This window comes from Fukomys damarensis, unplaced genomic scaffold (assembly GCF_012274545.1).
Source record: "Fukomys damarensis isolate Sample0158 unplaced genomic scaffold, DMR_v1.0_HiC HiC_scaffold_21, whole genome shotgun sequence".
Classification (NCBI taxonomy): domain Eukaryota; kingdom Metazoa; phylum Chordata; class Mammalia; order Rodentia; family Bathyergidae; genus Fukomys; species Fukomys damarensis.
The window spans coordinates 31,559,050-31,581,619 of NW_022900933.1; the positions used below are offsets into that span (position 1 = coordinate 31,559,050).

Here is a 22,570-nt window from a genome sequence, read left to right on the forward strand (position 1 = left end):
TTCATAATTGAGAAAACAACTCATGAAATCAATCCCTATCCTTTATCCCTATCAATACAATCAGGAATCTAATAGGATCAATCACCACCCTTTATAGCTGCCATGCCTCTGCAGAGTGTGTCCAAGGACTGGCTCAATAAGGGGATCTAACAGCTGGGGGCAGTGCTCAGCGGCACCTGCACAGCTCCTGGCGCTGTGTCAGAGCCAATCAGTGGTGCCTGCTGGAAACGGCACAGCTCCAGAGGAGGCCTGTAGTTCGGGCCCGGCCGTGCCACAGAGGTGGCTCTGAGTCCAAGCTGGGGCAATGACACAAAACTCACCTGCCTGGAGCTGTGTCAGAGCCAATCACTGGCGTCTGCTGGAAACAGCGTGGCTCCAGAGGAGGCCGGTAGTTTGGGCTGCTATGTAGCTTATTGTATTTAGTATTGCCTTTCTTTAAAATAAGAATTAAGGGCCGGATATTTAGCTCAGTGGCACTGTGCCTGCCTCACAAGTGCAAGGAGCTGAGTTCAACCCCTGGTACAATAATAATAATAATAATAATAATAATAATAATAATAATAGTAGTAGTAGTAGTAGCAGTAGTAGTAGTAATAAAATATTAATTGCATTTAAAGAGATTATTCAATATTATTTTGAAAACATCACTTTTTGGTGCCACTTTTAGATATTATCTATATACCAGTATTAGGAAAATTTTAATTTCTTAACATTGATACAAAGAATAAAGAACAAAAATTTAAACTAAAATTTTTTAAACCTAGTTATATGCAGACACTTCATTTCACAAAAAGTTATTCCATTATACTTGAGAATATCACCCTCTATAACCAGTAAAACAGCCTCAGGCAGGATGCATGTGAACTGATCAGGGAAAAGCCATAACCATAAGTTGGATCAGTCAAGTCAATTTGGTTCATTATAAGAGTAACAAGGCACACAACAGCATTTTTCTCAACATCCAGGAAAATTAAGTGGACAGCCAGGGCCACCTTAATGACTCTGATTTCACAAAGATCGGACAGAAATTGAAGCAAATCCAGTACAGAAGATGGAAATGGAAGCCACACACCAATGGTTTCATTCAGCTCTACCAAAGCATGGCAGAAGGGTACACCTGATTCGACAAGAGCACTGTTGGGGAGAACAAAGGAAAAGGGAAAAGCCTACTTTGTTTTTTAAGTTCTTCAATCTGTTCTTCCTTTACATCCAACTGTTCTGTAAGTCTTGATGCTGAATCCAGAGCAGCATTTGCTTCATCCAAATGCTCCTGAGGGGGAAATGGATATGAAAAAGCAGTATGCAAAAACTGTTCTATAAACCATACAGCTTGGAGACGTATTAGAATCACCCTTTCCATTTTAGCTGATGAAACTTCACATCTGTGACCTTGGACAAGTTCATGCAACTAAATGAATATCAGAGATACATTTTTCACAATGTAACACTGTCTGTTTTAGAGAAACTATAAAGAGATTTTACTAGAAGACAACTTGCAAGGACCTGAGTTTGATCCCTGATACCCCCCCCAAAAAAAAAATAAAGAAAAAAAAAAGAAAAGAAAAAGTAACAAGAAGGGGCCAGGGATTTGGCTCAGTGGTTCTGCCATCTGCCTCACAAGTGCAAGGACCCAAGTTCAATCCCTGGTACCAAAAATAAAAGTAACAAGAAGACATAAAAATAAAAGGTCCCCATGAACTAGAGCAAGAAATGTTCTTGTTCCATAAAGTAATATTTCATTAAGACTTCATTACATTAATTTTTACTTCCATGACTATCACTCATGCATTTTCGTCCTGCATACAGGATAGCTGAGTTGAATCTATCCTTGCGTGAAAATCTCTTTGCACACATTGCATATGTGTTTTTCTAAGCTGCCTCCTGGGTCAATTTGTAAAAGTCACTTGTACTTTGTCACCTGTGCTATACAAATATTGTTCATGAGATCTGCCATTTGTCTCCTGATTATATTAGCTGTTACTATTTAAACATTTTCAAACTGTACAAAAAAGTGTGCTAGTTTGCCCTTTCACCTTTTTGTGTCTAGTCTTGGTTAGGATTTTCCTTGTCTGAAGACCATACACATAATCTACTAAATTTCATTATTAGAGAATTTGTTTTTTTTAATATTTCAATCTTTAATGTAATGTTCAGTGGGAGTGCTTTTGACAATTCTTAGCCTCCTAAGTTTTAGAACCACACAGTCACTGCAATAATCAAAAATATATTTAGATATCCAATACTACTCCCAGCTGAAAATCACTGCTTTAATATAGGTGAATATTTTGGTATATGGTGTAAGTTGGAGTCCAATTTTATTTATGGATAGTTTGCCAATATCATTTATTAGATAAGCTATCCTCTTCCTCATTAAATTAAAATAGTTTAGGGTTTAGTTTAAAATTTTTTAATATATTATGGGCCCTATTTTTTGTATTCTCCTTGTTACACTAACCTAGTCAATATTTTATTGGTTTACAGTTTCATTGGCAAGCACCTCCTTACTCTTACATTTGTCATTTTTTTGTACCACTTCTCTGGAGAATTTACCCATGTAATTTCAGGCCAAGTTTTCAGAGTGATAACTTTTTTGATATGTTATCTTTAATAGACTACAGTCCTCAGCTCAAACATAATCTATATACTGCTTTCAAGGTGTCTCTGCACATGTATTCAATGTCCTTAATCACTTAGGTGCAAGAAAGACATATTAGGGCCAGGGATTTAGCTCAGTGGTTCTGCCGCCTGCCTTGCAAGTTCAAGGACCCGAGTTCGATCCCTGGTACCAAAAAAACCAAAACATAACAAAGAAAGACATATTATCCTGGAGAATTCAGGGGGCCTGAACCAGTTAGCAGTTCTTCAAAGTAAAGCTTATGCTTTCAAAAAAAAGAGACACACACACACAAAAAAATCCTTTTGCGGACAGCAGCTTCGACCTGTGCTCCTGAGTTCCATCCCATTTATGACTTTCCTCACTGAATGTGGACAGCAGCACTGGCCTAGGCTTATGAATTTGGGCCTTGATTGTGAGCCTTACAACTTCAGACTGGTTTAGCAGCCTCTGTCCCTATGTGGCTAGTAATCACATATGCGTACATCCACATATATGCACATGTACACACACACACCCTACTGGCTCTTGTCCTAAGGACTGAAACCTTTCTGATACACAGAGGGACTAAATGCAAAACCATTTACCTAAAAATGTATTTTTCCAAATCCATAAAACTAAATTTATTATAAAGACAATGTAAATAAACTTAAAATCATCTTAAACATTTGGCAGACAAGAAACTCAAGGATCACTCCAAACAACTGAAAGATTTGGATAAATTTATCTTCTCTTTAGTGCATTAATGAACTGACAAGTAAGCATACATGGTCACTGAACAAAAGATGCGTGCCCTGATGAGTAACCAGGGAAATGCAAATTACAACTACAAGAAGGGAGTTTTCCTGTGGTTAAATGTGTTCCCCAGAGCTCATGTGTTGGAAACCTGAACCTCAGTATGGTGGTGTTGGGGGTAGGGCCCCGGGGTCATTGCTCTCATGAATGGATTAGCACCATTACTGCAGAAAGGTTGCTTTATAAAGGGACAAGTTCAACCACATTTTATTCTTTCTTTGTCCCTCTTTCTCTCTGGCTCCTCTTTGCTTTCCTACGAATGGATGCTATAGCAAGAATGCCCATTTTAGGGCCAGGGATTTAGCTCAGTGGTTCCGTTGTCTGCCTTGCAAGTACAGGGACCTGAGTTCGATCCCCAGTACCCCCCGCAAAAAAACACAAAAACAAAAATGTCCATTTTAAACACTGCTTCCTCAAGCTTGGGCTTTCCAGCACCCAGAAGTGTTGGCCCATACATTTCTTTCCATTACAAATCTCCCATGTGTGGTACTCTGTAATGGCAGCACAAAACTCACTAAGACAAATCCCACCCATCAGTATGGCAAAAATATAAAACGCTGTTCACACAGGTCTTATAACTCAGCAATCAAAAGACACTCCCGAAAGAAATTCTTATACGTGTGTATGAGGAGACATAAATAAGGAAGTACGTAACCACACTGTTGGTACAGATGATATCTAAAATGACCTTTATCAATAAACTGGGCAGTAGTAAAACACTGGTTTATGCATGAACTGGTAGGATGGAGATGAGATGTAGAAGAGTGGATAAAAAACTTCAAAGGATGACATTCTACTTACTCTGGGTAAATATGTGAGCATTTGATAAATTTATATTTTTATATTTATATATTTTTAAAATTATTTGCAGTCAATATTTAAGAAAAAATTTTAAACTTTATAGGAACTAATATATATGCTTACTTGAGATAATAACATGACTAAACAGCATGTTTTTTTATGGATTCAAGGTAAATGAATTTTAGCAGGGCGTGGTGGTGCACGCCTGTAATCTCAGCACTTGGGAGGCTGAGGCAGGAGGATTGCTGTGAGTTCGAGACCAGCCTGGACTACATAGTGAGTTCGAGGTCAGCCTCAACTACATAGTGAGACCCTGTCTCAAAAAACCAAAAACAAACAAGGTAAATGAATTTTACTATTTTTTTCCAGTTTTTGCCAGAGTCTATTGATGACTTAGAAAAGTTTCTGAAAAAAACCTAAAAGCAAGCTTTTTCGGTGTGATATCTATACATAATGGTTTGTTTTATTTATACAATTTTGCGCATATAGAGTATAGCATAATAATAAAGAGAAAAATCATTTAAAGGATGATGCTACAAAGGAGATAATACACATAATTGGATAATACGCATCATTTGAATCTGTGTGCAGCATAGTGTCTAATACACTTTGCTTAAAAGAGAAAGTTAACTTTGTAGATAAATTTGGGTTTATAAAATATCCATATGTGCTAAAAAAAAACCAATGTCCTTTCATCTCACATTCACAATGTCTACTCAAAGTTTTAAGTTGCCCAAGGAAATCCTTAGAATCTTGTTCACTGTTCTGCCCAGTGAGGGATAGATACAGAGAGGCAACTCAAATAACATGTAAAGCAATTACTGAGCAGTAAAATACGTAAGAGAAAACTATAAACATACCTGTAAAAATAACACCTTTCCTTCTAGATGGTCTGCCTTTTTCTTCCATTCAGCTATAAGTTGTTTTTGCTTTTCTAATTCAGCAGAATACATAGCTTTTTCCTCTAAAAAGAAAGTTAATATTTTGCAACCATATGATAAAACCAGAATTTTAAACCACTCAATACTGTAGTAATTCAACAAAAAAGTGTAAGCATCTCAGAAAAGGAAATGATACAGAGACCATGCTAAGCGCAACTGGAGTAACGAGATCACTGTTTCCTCTCCTAAATCCTTCACCATGTAGTCTATGTGGCAGGTTCTTCCCTCCCTTCATTGCTGCACTCAAATGCTCCTCCTTAGCAGCCTCAGTACCATACACACTTTCACAATGGTACTATAAAGTAAACCTAGAGAATTTTTATATTTAAAATTCAAAATTTCAACCATGTAAGTAACCCTGAAGGGACTCACAAGTAGAAATACAACATTTTATTAGGGACAAAACTATAAACCTGTCAGTTACTACATTACTCTCACACCCTTTATGCAATTAGCAGTTGATCCACTGTCAATACTTACTGAACGGATGAATAGACGAATGGATGAGTAGATGGGTGAATGATCTGAAGGAGATAAATCTAAAGACAGGTAGTAGAATGTGAAAAAGCTTATTTGGTGCTCAGGGCTAAACAGCTCTGATTATTATTTCTGTATCCTCCAAAATGTAATTTGGAGTGACTCGAAAACGTAGGCCAGCAGGCACCACGGCACACATCTATAATCCCAGCTCCTCAAGAGGCTGAGGTAGGAGGATCACAAGTTTGAAGCTAGCCTTGGCAACTCTAGTGAGACACTGTCTCAAAATAAAATAAAACAGGCTGGGGTACAGCTAAGGGTAGAGTGCTCCCCTTGGACTCAAGCCCTAGTACCATCAAAAGAAAAAAAAGTGGTTATCAACGTACAGATGGATAGTTATCTAACAAATATTTCAATTACTGATTAACACTCTGAAGAGGGTTCAATCTCCGGAGAAATCAGCATTTTCTATGTGAACATCTCACCCTTCTTTGTATTCCCCTTTAATACTCAATTACTCTTTTTTACCATTACCATCAATTTTTGACTTAACTAGTCATAAGATTCTCCAGTCTTAAGTGAAAAAGTAGTCTAAATTATTTGTTGATGGCTATTTACCTTTCCCTTCTACAAGCTAGATAGAACCTTTCAAAGATTTCCTTATACCTTGTGTGAACCAGGATATAAAAAGGCAAAATTACCAACTGCTATGACTTTCTTCACTGAAAGAAATCCACGCAGCTTACCTTGTTGGAAGTGCTCTAGAACCATCTGCAGGTTGGCTAATGACATAGCGTACTGCTTCACTTGCTCCTGAGAGACAGAAAGCTGCAGTGCAGTTTCATCCCTCTGCTTGGAGACCATGTTCAACTGTTCCTGCAATGATTCTACCTGCACATTGGCTTGATGACTTAAAAAAAAAAAGTCAAAGTCAAACTGATTCTATTTACTTCCTTTGCATCTTACTGTGTTAAATTCAAATTCTAGTTAGATTTCAAACATTTTAGAGATACTTTTTTTGGTTTGAATTTTGAAACCAGTCTGGCTACTTTTCCCAGACTGGCTTCAAACTCAAGGCAATTCTCCTGTCTCAGCCTCCTGAGTGCTGGGATTACAGGCATGTGCCACCACCACACCTGGCTAGAAATGCTGTTAACAAGACAAAAACACCTTCCCTCTTCCCTACTTTTCTTTTTACTGTGGTAAAATAGAACTTCAAATTTACAACTTAACCATTTTCAGGCAGCCATGTCAGAAGCACCAAGTACATTCAAAATGTACAGTCATAAGTACCATCCATCTCTAGAGTTTTTCCTATCTTCTCACATTGAAACTTCATCTCTAATATATAACAACTCCCCCTTGCTCTGGAAATTAGTATTCAACTGTCTGTCTCTACTGATTTCACCTTCTAGTTTATTCCATTAAATTCAAGTTAGATCTGAAAACTTTCCTCTGATCTTTGTTTTTTGGTTTTTTGGGTTTTTTGTTTTTTTGTTTTTTGTACCAGGGATCCAACTCAGGACCTTGCACTTGCAAGGCAGGCCCAGCACCCCTGAGCTAAATCCATGGCCCCTTGTTTCTTTTAACTCAATCATCTTTCCTGTGCAAGTGACTCTGAACAACTGCTAATTCTTTCAAAGCCTAGGAATTTGACTAACCAAGAACATCAGCAAAAGAAAAAATTCACAAACTGCAACTTTCATCTTTCTGGAATAAAACTCTCAGATATAATTTAGCATAGAATTTTAAGTTGTAATGATCTTTGAAGTCATTTTGTCAGTTACCAGAATAATAAGGAATGAATTGTATGACAACCCCTCACTTTTGACACCTATCATCATAGTAAACTCAAAGTTTCCAAAGGCTTCCCATCCCACTGACAAACTGCTCTGCTTATCTTTTGCTGTTATATTTCTTTCTGCCTACATCAAATACAATAAACCTCCCACTGCCTAAATAATAACCCAGAAATCCCTCAGAGATTTATTTATATAAGTTTATGGTCACTGTTATACATCCTTAATTTACTATAATTATTACATTCAAAATACTGCAAAGATCTTCATGGGTATTTAATATCTACATAAATTTTTACTCAAGAGCGGCCCATTAATGCTCATTAAGATCAGTTTGTGTTTAAGACACTCCGCCCAAAAGTACTCTCTTCTGTAAAGAGCTGTAAGAGGATACGATTTTTTGCCCTAAGTGTTCCTGGACTTCATCAATATTGTTGGTTAGCAAATCAAAGAATGATTGTAGGAATAAACTAACCTATGAAAGCACTCAAAAAGTTAATAAACAGCAAGTATTAAGTAAGGGCCCCAAACATCACAATCTGATTTCCAGATTTGGGCTCATACAACAAATTTTCACTGTACTATTTGTAATATATGTTGTGGGAAGGGTATAAAATGAATAGCATCATTCCTACACCTTATTAAGCTCACATTTTATTGGATGAGAGATAGTATAAACTAGGTCAATAATTATCTGTACCCTAAAGTAAAACATTAAGTGTCCTATCAAAGATTATGCAAGTTTAAAAGAAAGATATCACAACAGGGCTTATTTATGGACATTAGGAATGGGGTACTAAATAAAGCACCCTTTGCAAAACAAATGGAATTTGAAGGGTAGGTGGGATTCACAGAAAAACTGTCAGGGACCAGACCTATTACTCAGGTAAAAGAAAGGATATGAAAAGGTAGAAAAAAATATGGAAACAGTATCTACAAGGAGCTGTGCAATACAGTTTGCCTCAATGTGGAAATAAAGCTAATGCAGAAGGTAGCCTGGGACCGAGACTGACTGATTTTTTTTTTTGTACCAGGAAGTAACTTGGGACCTTGCACTTGCAAGGCAGGTGACAGCACCACTGAGCTACATCCCTGACCCTAGAAGATTGATTTTTGAAAAGAGGAGAGTTTCAAGATTCTATTGTTAAAAATTTACACAAAAGAATAATCTGTCCTCTACAAAAAAAATATAAGTCTCAGGATATCATGAAAGCTCTCAGTGACTCTGCAAAGTTGAAACACTCTATTTGCACAATAACAAATGACTAGGCTAAAGAAATTATGTCAAATCCAAATAATTGTTTTAATATTTAGATCTTTAATCCACTTGGATTTTAATTTAGTGCATGGTGAAAGATAAGGGTCTAGTTTTAATCTTTGGCAGGTTGAGATCCAGTTTTTTCAACACCATTTATTAAAGAGGCTATCTTTCCTCCAGTGGGGAGGGTAAACTCAATTAAAAAAAAAGGTATAAATAATTGTATGCTACTTGCCATATTTTATTGCAGTTGTGTGGCTTAATGTATGCTAATACTCATACTACTGAGTCATAAAAGAGTTATAAAACAGTATTAATAGTATCATCTTATTTTTGTTTTAAAAAAGATATAGAATGTATATATACAAGTGTAATGCATAAAAAAGGATTGTCTTGGATAGGTGTGGCTGTTTTATGTTGTTTTAGTTTAAATGATTTTCCTGAAATAGATAATATAATGTTTTGTAACAAATACATTTTAAAAAAGTAAAATTTTTTTTGAGAGACAGAGAGAGAGAGAGAGAGAGAAATAAAATTATAAAATACAATCTTGGTCACTCAATAGCTCTAATAAGTCCAAAGTTAGTTGTTTATCCTTACTGAGGTCCTTACCCTTACTTTTCTACCCTTTCCCTTCTTGTATTCATATATGGTTCAACCTTAAATTATTTGACTAAAAAATAAACAATGTAAATTAAGTTAGTTCTTTGGGAGCTGGACATAACTCATAATCACATTCACACTGGCCTGAATCAGCAGTGGTCATGCTTGACTGTCCCGTGACATCTGATGGGGCAGTCATGCACGTACCACCAGTGGTTCAGAACTACCTGGCAGTGAGATATGTGAATTACAGCCCCATCATGATTGTGTGAAATGAGCTGAACCTCAGACTATTCTCCTAAAAGGACAAGAGCCAATTATCTAGGATAGTGCTGAAGGGGCACAGTTTGAAAGCTAGATCTATTTAAGAGTCACAGGATCAAGTGAGAGACTCCCACACAGTGTACGTGTGCCTGAGTTCGGTCAGGGATTTAAATTGCTTTACCTTCAATTCCTTCACTGTAAAATGGAGACAAAGAATGTTGTGAAAATGAGCTAATACACAAAAAATGCCAACTGACTCTGACACTCAAGATGTATTCAGATAAAGTCAATGCAAAAATGAAAAAGTTACCTCGCATTTTCCATTGCATTAGAGGATGAAACTAGCTTTTCCTCCAATACCGTGACTTTCTTTCTTAGTTTGGCCTCTCTATCTTCTGCAGCCAAAGCTTCCCGGGTATAAGAATCTTCTGATTCTAAAAGATGGTTACGCAATCTCTCTAGTTCCTGGTTTAACCGTAATTCTTTGTCACGTAAATGTTGAACCTAGGTAGAGGACATTTCTTTATTTTTTTTCTACACAATGCTCCCTCATCACTACACTTCCCCCCTCCTGCTGTAAACCACTGTATTACCAAATCCTTTTCCCATTATTGAAGTTTATTAATTGTATACTAATATTTCACAAGATATATTTATGCTACGAACAAATTCTCCTGAAATAATCTTGAATATTCATCCAAAAGTGTTACTTTGTAAGACCTCACTTGCTGTATGGGTAAAATGGAAAATGGAATTATACAAAAGTCCTGAGCTATATCGTTACTGACTATTCTTTCTGTAAAATCTGTTTCTTCATATAGTATAAGAGAGAATTTTTTTCTTTTATCAAGAATACGTCATGATTTTCACTTTTGAAAACAAATGAAATGCACCCTGGGATATAGCACATAGGAGGATAAAAAGTGAACAGAGATGAATTTGTTTTTTTTGTTTTTGGTACTGGGAATCGAACTCAGGTCCTTGTGCTTGTGAGGTGGGTGGCAGAACCACTAAGCTTCATCCCTGGCCCAGAGATGAATTTGTTTTGACAGTCTTTGTAGTTATCTTACTTATGAAATTTATTGTTTGATTCACTGTTACTTCAAGTTGAAAATATACCTCATTCTGTAGGGCATTGTTTTCCATTTGTTTCTGTTTCAGGGACAATGTGACTTGGTCTCTCTCCTGTTGAAATGTAACCGTCTTCTCCTGCATTCCTTTAACTGTATTTAAAAGCTGATTTAACTCCCCAGTCTTGCCCTATTGGAAAGAAATACCTTTAAGCTTTAAAGTAAAACACTTTTTCTTGACAGTACAAAAAGATGTATATTTATTAATATATTTAAAAATATTTAAAAAGAAAAGCAACTCCAAAAAAGGAAACAGAAACTCAGAAAATATACTCAAAGTACTTATCAAGAAGGGTTATAAAAACCTTGGACACCATTCTTGAAACATTGCCTTCTCAGAAAGAAAAACATCAAATATTCAAATTTCCAAATAATCTCAGCCCTTGATGTTCTGGTAGTCCAGAAGTGGATACACTCGAAATCATGGCTTAAGAGTTTTCCCAAACACTCACTTTACCATGATTTATACTCAGAGGTGTGCTGTCCAGATATACTGATGCTGCATAAAGAACAGTGAGAGACAGGAGGGCATTCTCATTCCCCTAACCTTTGCTCTATAAGGAGGAAAACTTTCAGTGAAGTACCCAAGCTGCTAGAAAGAGAGGAATCCAGTGAACCAGAAAAATTAAGACAAATCAAGACAATGAGGGCCCAAGACATGACTCTGGTTCTGAACAGTCAGTGGCTGTTTTTCCACATTTGAAAAATGAGGTGGTAGGTCTTCTTGTGGCATTTTTTATCAGGGTAACTCTCCTAGTTCTACTGAGGACTCTGCTCCAGTCTGAAGCCAGCACTGCTACCAACACAGCACAGGTTCTACCCTAGAAGAGCTCAGTCCTTCAATCTAATAATTCATGATTCATTTGGAACTCAGGAGCACACATGGAACCACTCAACTCTAACTGAAGCGACACACTGAACACCATGCCAGAAACCAAGCATAGGTGTGCCACTCCCGAAGCAGGCTTCAAGAGATTGGCATCATCACTTCATAGCTTGTCTACCAGAGTTTAATGGACCATGAGTTCTACAAATACAGACAAACAGCATAATCTTTCAGGCAGCCACAGCCTCTGTGCATCTGTAGAGCCTGCTTGCAGACAGCGAAGACTTCCTCTGCAGCAAACAGCTTGGTCATGGAGCACAGTGCCATTGCAGAGCGACTGCTACAGCACAGTTCGTCAGCTATGCAGCCACCAGCCTTGACGCCGGGCCTGCCCACTGGAATTGCAGCTATGGACTCCTGGTCAATGGCACTCCAAACTGCTTGTGGACACTGAAATTGTCTCAGGTCAGGATGAGTGAAGCATGAGCAGTCTCAAGGGAGCAGGAAGCAATGCTGATCCACCCTGCATATCCCTTTCTTCCAATTCTGTTGGCCACAGGACATTACAGCTCAGGTTGGCTATAAGTACCCCCCACCTTTTTTGCTTCTGGCCAAAGTTGAGGCCAGGGGCCCCTTTTCAACAATTATGCACAAGACACCTTTGGGGCTTTGTCTTCTGATTCAGCACATAACCATGCAGATGTCTGATTTACTGTCCCTGCCACTGAGGATGTAACAATCTTATTACTGTTTAGCAAAGGTCAAAAAGAGGTGTGGTATCACTCCCACTTCCTGGTTCAGTGAGGTGGTAGGAGGCAAATTTCTCCATGGTACAGAGCTATGGGCAAAATTTTGTGTGTCTGTTCCCCAGTTCCAAAGCTATCAATCACCCAGGCGCACATATTGTGGATGCTTATGTAGGCTGTGGTGCTGGTACAGCCTGTAGACAAGGCTTCAAAGATGACAGTCCAAACCCACCAAACTTCCCCCTAACCTAACTGGGCTGCCTTCCACATCTCTTCCACAGGAAACAGTTCCACTGATACAGGAAGCCCAGTGCTGACTATGGACCTGAGCACAGGCAGTCAAGGTGAACCCTGAGGTGCCTGAATCCGAACCACATTGTCACTGCTTCCACACTGGTGGCTCTCAGGACCTGCACCTGAGCATACTGCCCCATGGCTAAAATATATTTCTGTTTGTTTTTTAGACAGGGCCTTGAACTCACTATGTGATGTGGTCCAGGCTGACCTCAAACTCATGGTGATTCTCCTGACTTGGCCTCCCAAGGGCTGGGATTACAGGTGTGTGCCATCATGCCTGGCATTAAAATATATTTTAAAAAAGACATTCTCTTAATTAAATAATTTATTTTAAAATATAGTTAACTGGGCCAGGGATTTAGCTCAGTGGCACCACACCTACCTTGCAAGCACAAGGTCCTGAGTTCAATCCCTGATATATATAATATATGTCAAGATAACAAAAACAAGGAAAGGCTCAAAGAATGTCAGTCTTAAGGAGTCTAAAGAGGTACATCTAAATATCAGCAGGATCCTAGATGGCAGCATGGAACAGGAAAAAGACATTTGGTAAAAGTTAAAGAATTTGAATTTGAATGAAGTGTGAACTTTAGTAAATAATAATGCCTCATGACTGGTTCATTGCTTTGACAAATATACTAGAATGATACAAAATGCTAAGAATAAGATAAACTAGGTGTGAGGTATGTGAGGACTCTCCAAAGTTTTGCAAATGTTCTACAAATATAAAACTACTCTAAAAGAAAGGGTTTATTACACTATCCTTTTCTTTATTGAGACAGGGTCTCAGTAAGTTGCTGAGTTGCCAAAGTTAGTCTTGAAATTTTGATCCTCCTGCCTCAGCCTCTCAGAGTTCTGGGATTACAAGTGTGTATCTTCATACCCAGTTATTAGACATGTTTTTGTTTTGATTTGATTTTGAGACAGGGTCTCACTACACTGTTTAGGCTGGCCTTTAACTCACTAGGTAGTACAAACTGGCCTCAAAGTCATGATGATCCTTCTGCCTCAGCTTTCCAAGTACTGGGATTACAGGTGTGCACCACCACAGTGGGTGTTAGAAATATCTTAAATGGCAGCCCCCCAAATATTTCCAAATTACTCCATACAATAAAGTTTTCACAAATCCCCAAATCATCAATGAAATATATTTATTCTTGCGTGTGTATGTGTGTGTGTGTGTCCATTCTCAAGCAGCATAACTGTCAGGGAAAGTAACACTGCTAAGGGGCCAGCAGAAGGGAGAAGGGGAAGACACGTGGTAGTGCAGCCTATTTCAAAAGAACACTTGGCAACCATTTAGCAAAAGTAAGTCTGGAATAATATCTAGCTAGACAGTAATGAAGTTGTATTCTGAATGCAGCCCATATATTAACAACAGCAAAAAAGATAATCCTTCACTGCAAAAGTAAGGCCATGAAGCCAGGGATTTAGCTTAGAGGCACCATGCCTGCCTCAAAAGCACAAGGTCCTAAGTTAGATCCCTGATACCGCAAAAAGAAAAAAATAAAAATAAAAAAAGTAAGGCCAAGAGAATAACTTGCACCTAGGAGTTCAGGACCAGCCTAGGAAACGTGGTAAGATCCTATATTTTAAAAAAGAAGAAAAGCCAGGGATTTGGCTCAGTGGTGCCACCACCTGCCTCACAAGTGCAAGGTCCTTAGTTGGATCCCTGGTACCAAAAGATAAAAATAAAAAAATATTTTAAAAAAGAAAAAAACCAAATATACATAGATACAAATATCTATCTATCAATACATATATACAAAAATATCTATATCTATCTATATATAAATACACACACATTCACACACAAAATGAACCCCCCAGGATAAATCAATGAAACCAAAAGGTAAAACTGTATGCTGTATGTTCCCTTCACGTATCTCAATGCATACTCCTATATAGGGAGTACAATTATTTTCCAAAGTTTTCAGTTAACTTCTCTTTTTCATATTACAAAGAACAAATACTTGAGAAGTTAAATAGATTTGAAAATCATTTAAGAACATACACGCCTCTCTAAAAAAAGATATTATTATCGTCAAAATACAGACTATCTCTTATCCAAAATACTTGGAACCAAAAGTATTTTCAATTTTATATTTTTTTACATTTTGAAATATTTCATTAGACTTGACTGGTTGACCATCCTAATCTGAAAGCCTAAAATCTATAACATCAGCACTCAAAATTTTTATTTTGGATCGGGAATGCTCAACCTGTAATAGCCTAAAGATATATTTAAATTCTATGGAGAAAACTGAAAGAAAATATTTAGTTTATATTATCCTCAAGTAATACAATATTTAAGAAGCACACACTCTTCTACAAACTCCATCCAGAACATACCTGTTCTTTTTCTTTCAACAGTTGCTCAAAAGCAAGAGCCTTCTCTTTCATTGAGTGGCATTCAAATTCTTTTTCTCGAAGCATCATAGAGAACTTCATGTTAGTCTCTTGCAATGCTTGGTATTCTGTTTCTTTTGCCATGGATGTTTCGATTATTTTTTCATTTTCCACTTTTAGTTTAGCAATTTCCAATTCTAAAATTAATACTCTCTCCTTCAGGTTTGTTACTGCCTGCCTCAAAAGCTCATTCTCATTAACTTTGTTAGTGAAATTTTCATTTGAAGAAAGTAACTGATCACTTTTGGCTTTGATTAAGAGGTCTTTTTCCTTAAGTAAGTTCTGTAAAACCTCTTGTTTCTCTTTCAGCTGCTTAATTTCTGAATCGGTTTGTTCGTATTCTTTCCTTTCTTGCTCTGAGGTAGCTGCAACTGAATCAGACAATCTGTGATTATTTTCCTGGAGAGTTCTAATTGTTGCATCTTTTTCCTGCAGTGATTTTCTTAGCTTTTCTAACTCTAGTTGAAGCAACTGGGCAGAGTCACTTGATAAAGTAGACGTACTTGCTCTAAGTAAGCCAGAAGAGAGATGGGGTGAAATACTGTCAAGCTTTCCTAAAAGAAGGTCCTTTGTATTGCAGAGCTGACCTATACTGTGCTGAACCTGTGCTAATTCTTGCCCAAAATTTTTAAGTTTGGTTTCATTCTGCTCATAGCTTTGAATCAGGCCAGTGTAGTCCACTTGTAACTTAGAGTTAGTATCACTGTCCACCAAAACTTGTGCCTGAAGCTGATGAAGTTCTTCTTGAAGCTGGGCAGACTCATGCTGCAGATTCTGCACTGTGGTCATCACCTGCTGTTTCCACTCCTCCATTTTCTTTACTTGCTGTTTTAACTTATCCCGCTCCTGCAGGAGCTCCTCAAACTGGTTACTATTAACACCTCCCTCAGTACCAGTGCTGGAAGTCTGTAAAACAGCCAATAAAGTCTCACATTTCTGTCTCAATGCATCTATTTCAATGTCTTTTTCTCGAATGATACGTGATAAATTCTGAATAGTCTCTCTAAACATATCTTGGCCACTGCTTTCAAATCTAGTGGACAGTTTCTTATTTTCATCTTGCAACTTAGTGAGGGCTGCTTCTTTGGCAGCAATGATATCTATCATTTTGTGATATTCAGTTTTTAGATGGCTATTTTCCCTTGTCTTCTCATTTAAAACAGCGAATACTTGTTCTCTTTCCATATTGTAGGCCTGCAGCTGCTGTTGAACATCCGGGGTATAAGAAGCTGAAGAAATTCTAGCATGAAGAGTTTGTATTTCCAAGTCTTTCTGCTGGATAATCTGAGTGAGTTTGCCAACCTCATCTTTGGACAGCTGATCAATCCGTTTAGTTAAAGATATATTCTTTTCATTTAGAAGTTTAATCTCCAACTCTCGTTCTTTTATTCCTTTCACCAATCTCTCAGTCTCAGCTTTAGATAAGTCATGCTTTTCACTTCCATTTTCTATGTTAAGACTCTGAACCTTAGTGTCTTGAAAAATATCAGAACTCTCTGTTTGAATATCCTGTCTTTCTTCATGCAACTGGGATTTTATTTGTTCAATTGTTTTTTGTAAATTCTTAATTTCTTCATCTTTCTCTAAAAAAAGCTGGGTGTGTGTGACATTCATCTGCTCATGTTGGTATCTAAACTCATCCATTTCCTTCTTCTGCTCCTGCAGAGACTGAAGTAGTTGCATCTTACTCTGGTTTTGATCTTCAATTATCTTGAGATGATGTTTAATCTCCTCTTCCAGATGATCTTTGATTATATTCAACTGAGACACCTCACATTCTAGTTCTGTGACACTTTCGAGGGTTTTAGGCTCAGCCACAGGCAGAGCTCGACTCTGTTGTTCCCTTAGTCGTTCCAGTTCTTCTTGCAGATGATTATTTTCTTCTTTCATAGACCCAAGACTTCTGTCCTTTTCTTCTATGGTCTGCCTTAAAATTTCATTTTTTCTTAAGGCTTGAGAACATGTAGCTAATTCCTCCTGTAGCTTTGAACTCTCTTCTTTAAGTTTATCAATAAAAATATCTTTCTCACTTATGACTTGTGTCAGTTGCTTCTGCTCTTCTAAACTAGATGACAAAATTTCCTTAGTTTCTTTATGATCACTAGCCATTTGCTCCATATTCTTTTTAAGTCCTGCTATTTCAAAGTCTTTCTCTTGACTGAGTTTAAGTAAATGCATATGTTCCAATTGCAAGGCAGAGGTATCGCTTGCATTTGACAGCTCCTCAGTGGTTTGCTTATACTTGTTTGCTTCTTCCAAAACACTCCATCCTGCTTCTATCTCTCCTTTTTCCCTTTCTGCTTCTACTTGTCCCTTTTCCCTTTTTAGAGTCTCAACAACAGTGTTTCTTTCCTGAGATATTTGACTATGACTAGCAATAGATTCTTCCAACTGATGCCGGACATCTTCACATTCTAAAACCAACTTTTCATTTTCCATTTTGAGATCAGAAGCAGCTTTTTTTAAATTTTCATTGAGCTGTTTTATTTCTGACAGATTCTGCTGTAAGTTTCTAATTTCGCTTTCCCTTTCTTTAAGTAAGTCATCTTTGAAATGAATGTTAGAGGTTTGATTAAGAGACTGAGTTAACTTACTCCTGACTCTAGACAATTCCTCTTCGTTTTGTCTTACGTGTTCCTTCAGTTGAAAGTTCTCCTTCTGGATATTTAAATTATTTTTCTTTGCTTTGCTTAGTTGATCTACTAAATCTGCTACTTCTTCTTCAAGCTTTTTCTTAGTTAAATGCAAATCTTTTAGAACAAGTTCACTTTGAGTGAACTTTTCTTTCTGCAGGTCTAACTCTCGAATGATGTTCATTTTGTCATCCTCTAGCTGATGGCTTCTCTTTTTTTCATCACCTAGCTCTTGTTTCAAGTTCTTTATAATGCCATCTCCTTCATTTTGTTGCTTTGATAGTTGATCTTTTATCAAAATCACGTGCTGAAAGAAAAATCAATTTGCACGGTAATTTTACAACTTTTTTTTTATTTTAGTGCTGGCAGACCATTTTGTAAAATTTTATTCACAAGACTCACCTCAGATATTTCTAATCCTCTAAAAATAACTTTCCATTGCAACATTATTTATAAATATAGCCAGTCCATTTTAGGAATAAGAATTTAAAACCAAAAAAAGTAAATAATAGATGTTATATAATTTCAACTGTTTTGTTTTTGTACCAGGGATTGAACTCGGGTCCTTGCACTTGTGAGGCAGGTGGTGACACCACTGAGCTAAATTCCTGACTATAATTTCAATTCTTACCAGGAATTAACAAACTAAAGCCCATGGGCCAAATAGGCCCACTGCCTATTTCTGTAAATACAACTGTACTGAAACACAGCATACTCATTTGTTTACCATCACAGCTGTGATGATACGGCTTGCAAAGGCAAAAACATACTATCTAGCACAAAGTGTGTTAATCACTCTGACTATAACATCAATGAACCAAAATACTAATAAATCACACAATTAAATTACATGTAACATTTCTGTATGTTAATCACTATGCAGTCCACTGATTACACTGTCTGCTTAGACCTCTTCAATGCAATTGTTACCTTTGTAGCTTCTTGGTTCTGTTTGTCTAATTCTTCTAACTCAGCTGTCAGCATTTCTTTTTCATTGATACTCTCATTTAGTTCCTGCTCCTTTGCCGCCAACCTAAGTCGTAAGTCATGTAATTCTGAATCCGAATTCATGTCTTTCACACCTGTACTTTTAATTACTTCACATTCATTATTCAGTTTTGAGAGTGATATCTGAAGCTCTTCCTTAAATGATCAAGGAGGAAAAAGAAACACCTATTGTCAACTGAAGAGACACCAGAACATTAAACATACAGCAGATGAACTTTAGGTGTCCATTTTAAATGCTCTGTGTTGGAAACATTATTGAATAATAACAAAGTAATGATATATGTATAATACAACAAATCACAGTCTTCATTCATGTTCAGTTATAGCTTCCAGTGAAAACAGTACTATGAACTGAGACAAGGTGTGACAACTGTTTACCTTCCAGCTCTAGCTTCTTCATACAAGCCTTTTCCACTGGAGAGCACATCCTGTGCACTCACACTGATGCTTCTCTTCTCCCCAACCCCACCATACAGACTTTTCAAGAAGCTCGAGTCTCCCAATTTTCATCACTTCCAACTCTCTCCAACATCCAATATCCAACAGCAACAGTTTAAATAAAAACAAAAAATCAATATTCATTCACGCTAAAGTTAATCTTTTCTAATTAGAAAACAAAAGGCTTTTCCTTCACCAAAGAAATTTATGTTATTGCTTTTGTCAGAACATGAAAATTTCTCTTGATGCAGGAAATTGCCTTCCTTCCTTCCTTCTCTTTCTAATTGAGCACAGACTAGGCTCTCCTCCCTCAGACAAGACATTCCAAACTGGGATCTGTACATGCAGCTTAGAGTCTATTACTTAGTGTTTATATTTAATGTTTTTCTTCAAATTCCTAGAAGTGGGATAGTTCTCTGTATTTTAACATTATTTCAACATTTGATTATGATATTTGCAAAGCCTTCTTTCACTGATAAAGATTTTTAAGAATCAAACTTCTCTGTAATTTACTTCAAGAATCTCAAATTCTAATAGCCTAATAATACCTTATAAAAGAGACCAAGGAAAACTGTATTAGAACATCTGCATCAAAATTCTTACTTCTTTTCAGCTCAAAAGTTTGTTCTGAATTATATTTGAAAGATGGAAATAACATTCTCTAAAGTTATGTGCTCATTAAGGGAACCACAAAGGCTTTTCTCAGGAGGCTCTGAAAAACACATACACTTTTGGCTTTCTTAAACAGTAAGGAGGCCTATGACAGATGCAATTCAGGAAGAGGTACAGTGGGCTAATAATAAACATTAAAAGACAGAAGAAACAGCCATCAGAAATGGCTACAGAATCCAAAATAATAGGAGGGAGGGAAAGGGGAAGCTAAAGGATCAAAATGCAATAAGTATATGTATCAATTCCCCATGATGAATTTATTATGTATCACAAACACATTAATAAAAAACAAAGAAAAAAGAATCCAAAAATATCATGGAAAGGTTGTAGGACCTACCAGATATATGCAGAAAGTTCTGCAAATTACAAAGTATACCTAGGTCAGTTAAAGAGCAGAATGCAATGGGAACAGAACCCAAAGAGATACATATAAGATAGTAATAAAAAATGACCGGTAGGGCAGGGACAGGGGAAGAAAATGAGAACCAAGACCTGTCATGCAAAGGTACAAGATCCCAATAATGAACATAACTGTACTGTATACATAAAATGTACCAATAAACTCAATGAGAAGAAAAAAAAATGACTGGGAGACACTAGTGGCCTTTAGTGCATAAAAACAGTGGTGCCAAATACCCCAGAATGTATAGGACACTACACAAAACTAATATTTTGTCATTTAAATGCTGCCTATATATTAATATGGAAAAATGTTGAAAATGAAATGCTAGGGTACGTAAGGGCAATAGGTACAGTATGCTGACATTGGTATTTCTTTAAAGTGATTTATAGGTATAATCATAACATGCATTCAAATAGTCTAGAAAGATGTGCCAGAAATTGGTAAGGGACTGTCTCTGGGAGTGATATCAAGCAATGGGGGTGTAAAAGATACTCTACTCCTCTCCATTCTTCTGTATGTATTATGGAATACATACATCAGTAAATATGTATTACTACATAAAAATTAAGGATTTAAAGTACATTGAAATTCGCTGCCTTTGCTACCATATGTGTACTGTGTTGTTTCTCCTCTGAGATACTTGTTTGCCATCCTAGCCTCAGAGCCAGCTAATTCTGGACTGAAAACTCTATGAACTGTGAGCCAAATAAACCCCTTCTCCTCCAACTTCAGGTGTCAGGTATTTTGCCTCAGCAATGAGAGAAAAGTAACTAACACACTGGCTGACCATGGACTATAACTGTGAACGAAGATAAATCTCTCCTCCTTAGGTTATGGGTGTCAGGTATTTTTGTCCCAGTGAAGAAAAAAGTGACTAAGACATTAGGTTTCAATAATATATTCTAAAGAAATGGAAATGTGCATAATGATTTATATCTCTTAAGCACAGTATTTCTAATAAGAAAATATTGAAAATAGCCTAGATATCTTATTGTAGGGGTCCATTTCAATAATTTTTGTGTATAAGTATTCTGGAATATTATGTCATTTTTAAGAATGCTATGGAATAGCAACTCCTACAAGTCTCATGAGAGCCTGTTTTCTTCCAGACCCAGCTGGGGCCAAGGCTGCAAGAGATAACAGCAGTGTGTTGTCTGAGTTTGTGCTCTGTAATCAGTGTCATACCCTCAGCTGTCCCTGACTGCATGAATAGGGCACAGGTCAAGAAAGGAATGGAGCCAAATAGGATTTATATAGATCTAAAGTATTTTTGCAGCCTGAGACCTCCCAGGAGACACCTCTGATCACACCTGGGCAGCAGGGTGTTCAATGGGGATAACAGAAAAAGTCCAGTGGTGGGTTTTAGAAGATAGTATTACCAGACTAAACCAGGAAGAACTTGTAGTTGACATCTTGCTGATAAAGATGTGAAATATTTGAGCAAAAGCAATTCTAGGCAACAGAGATATGACACAGGGTATCAAAATCCCCAACTTGAAACTATACTACAAAGCCACTGTGATAAAACCAGCATGGCACTGGCAAAGAAACAGACGCCAGGATCAGTGGAATAGATTAAAAGATGCAGAAACAACTCCAGACATACTCGGCTACCTCATCTTTGACAAAGAGGAAAGATAGTCTCTTTAATAAATGGTGTTGGAAAACTGGATTTCAACCTATCAAAGACTAAAACTAGACCCTATCTTTTACCATACACTAAACTAGAATTGAAGTAGATTAAAGATCTAAATATTAAAACAGAAACACTAAACTTGCTGGAAGACAAGTTAGGTAGAACTCTTGAATATATTGTCAAAGGAAAAGACTTTATGAACAAATCCTCAGTAGCATGGGAACTAGCACAAAAAATCAACAACTGGGATCTCATCTTATTAAAAAGCTTCTGTACTGCAAGACAAACCACCAACAGAGCTAAAAGACAACCTACAATGTGGGAAAAAATTTTTACCAGCAGATCCTCAGACAAAGGACTACTAAGGAGAATATACAAAGAACTTTAAAAAATCAGACCCCCCAAATTTAAAGACCTGACTCAAAAATGGGCATCTGAAATGAACAGACATTTCTCAAATGAAGAAGTAAAAGCAGCAAATAAACATGAAAAAATATTAAACATCACTGGTTATTTGATAGATACAGATGAAAACAACACTGAGATTCCACCTCACCCCAAAAAGAATGGCTGCTTCAAGAAATCAACCAATAACAAATGCTGGCAGGGTTGTGGGGAAATAGGAACCCTTCTTCATTGTTGGTGGGAGTGCAGAGTGGTGCAACCACTGTGGAAACTAATATGGAGATTCCTCAAACAACTAGGATTAGAGGTCCCATTTGACCCAGCTATTCCTCTGCTGGTTATCTTCCCAAAAGAATTAAAAGAATCCTACCACAGTGATATTTGTGCACTCATGTTTATAGCGGCACAGTTTGTA

The 22,570-nt window shown here is 37.1% G+C and overlaps 1 protein-coding gene and 1 pseudogene across 1 annotated transcript in view; both read right to left on the reverse strand.

Annotated features, from left to right (window-relative positions):
• Trip11 (thyroid hormone receptor interactor 11) overlaps nucleotides 1–22,570 on the reverse strand; it is a 76,763-nt gene that overhangs the window by 21,731 nt on the left and 32,462 nt on the right. Inside the window, exons 10-16 of the mRNA XM_010616322.3 lie at nucleotides 18,524–18,736; nucleotides 14,904–17,900; nucleotides 10,672–10,812; nucleotides 9,863–10,056; nucleotides 6,375–6,538; nucleotides 5,071–5,174; nucleotides 1,171–1,270 (exon numbers count right to left, since the gene is read on the reverse strand). Of these exons, the coding sequence (XP_010614624.1) occupies nucleotides 1,171–1,270; nucleotides 5,071–5,174; nucleotides 6,375–6,538; nucleotides 9,863–10,056; nucleotides 10,672–10,812; nucleotides 14,904–17,900; nucleotides 18,524–18,736 (3,913 nt within the window). The remainder of the gene's footprint in view (nucleotides 1–1,170; nucleotides 1,271–5,070; nucleotides 5,175–6,374; nucleotides 6,539–9,862; nucleotides 10,057–10,671; nucleotides 10,813–14,903; nucleotides 17,901–18,523; nucleotides 18,737–22,570) is intronic.
• Nucleotides 11,710–12,688, reverse strand: LOC117287150 (annotated as a pseudogene).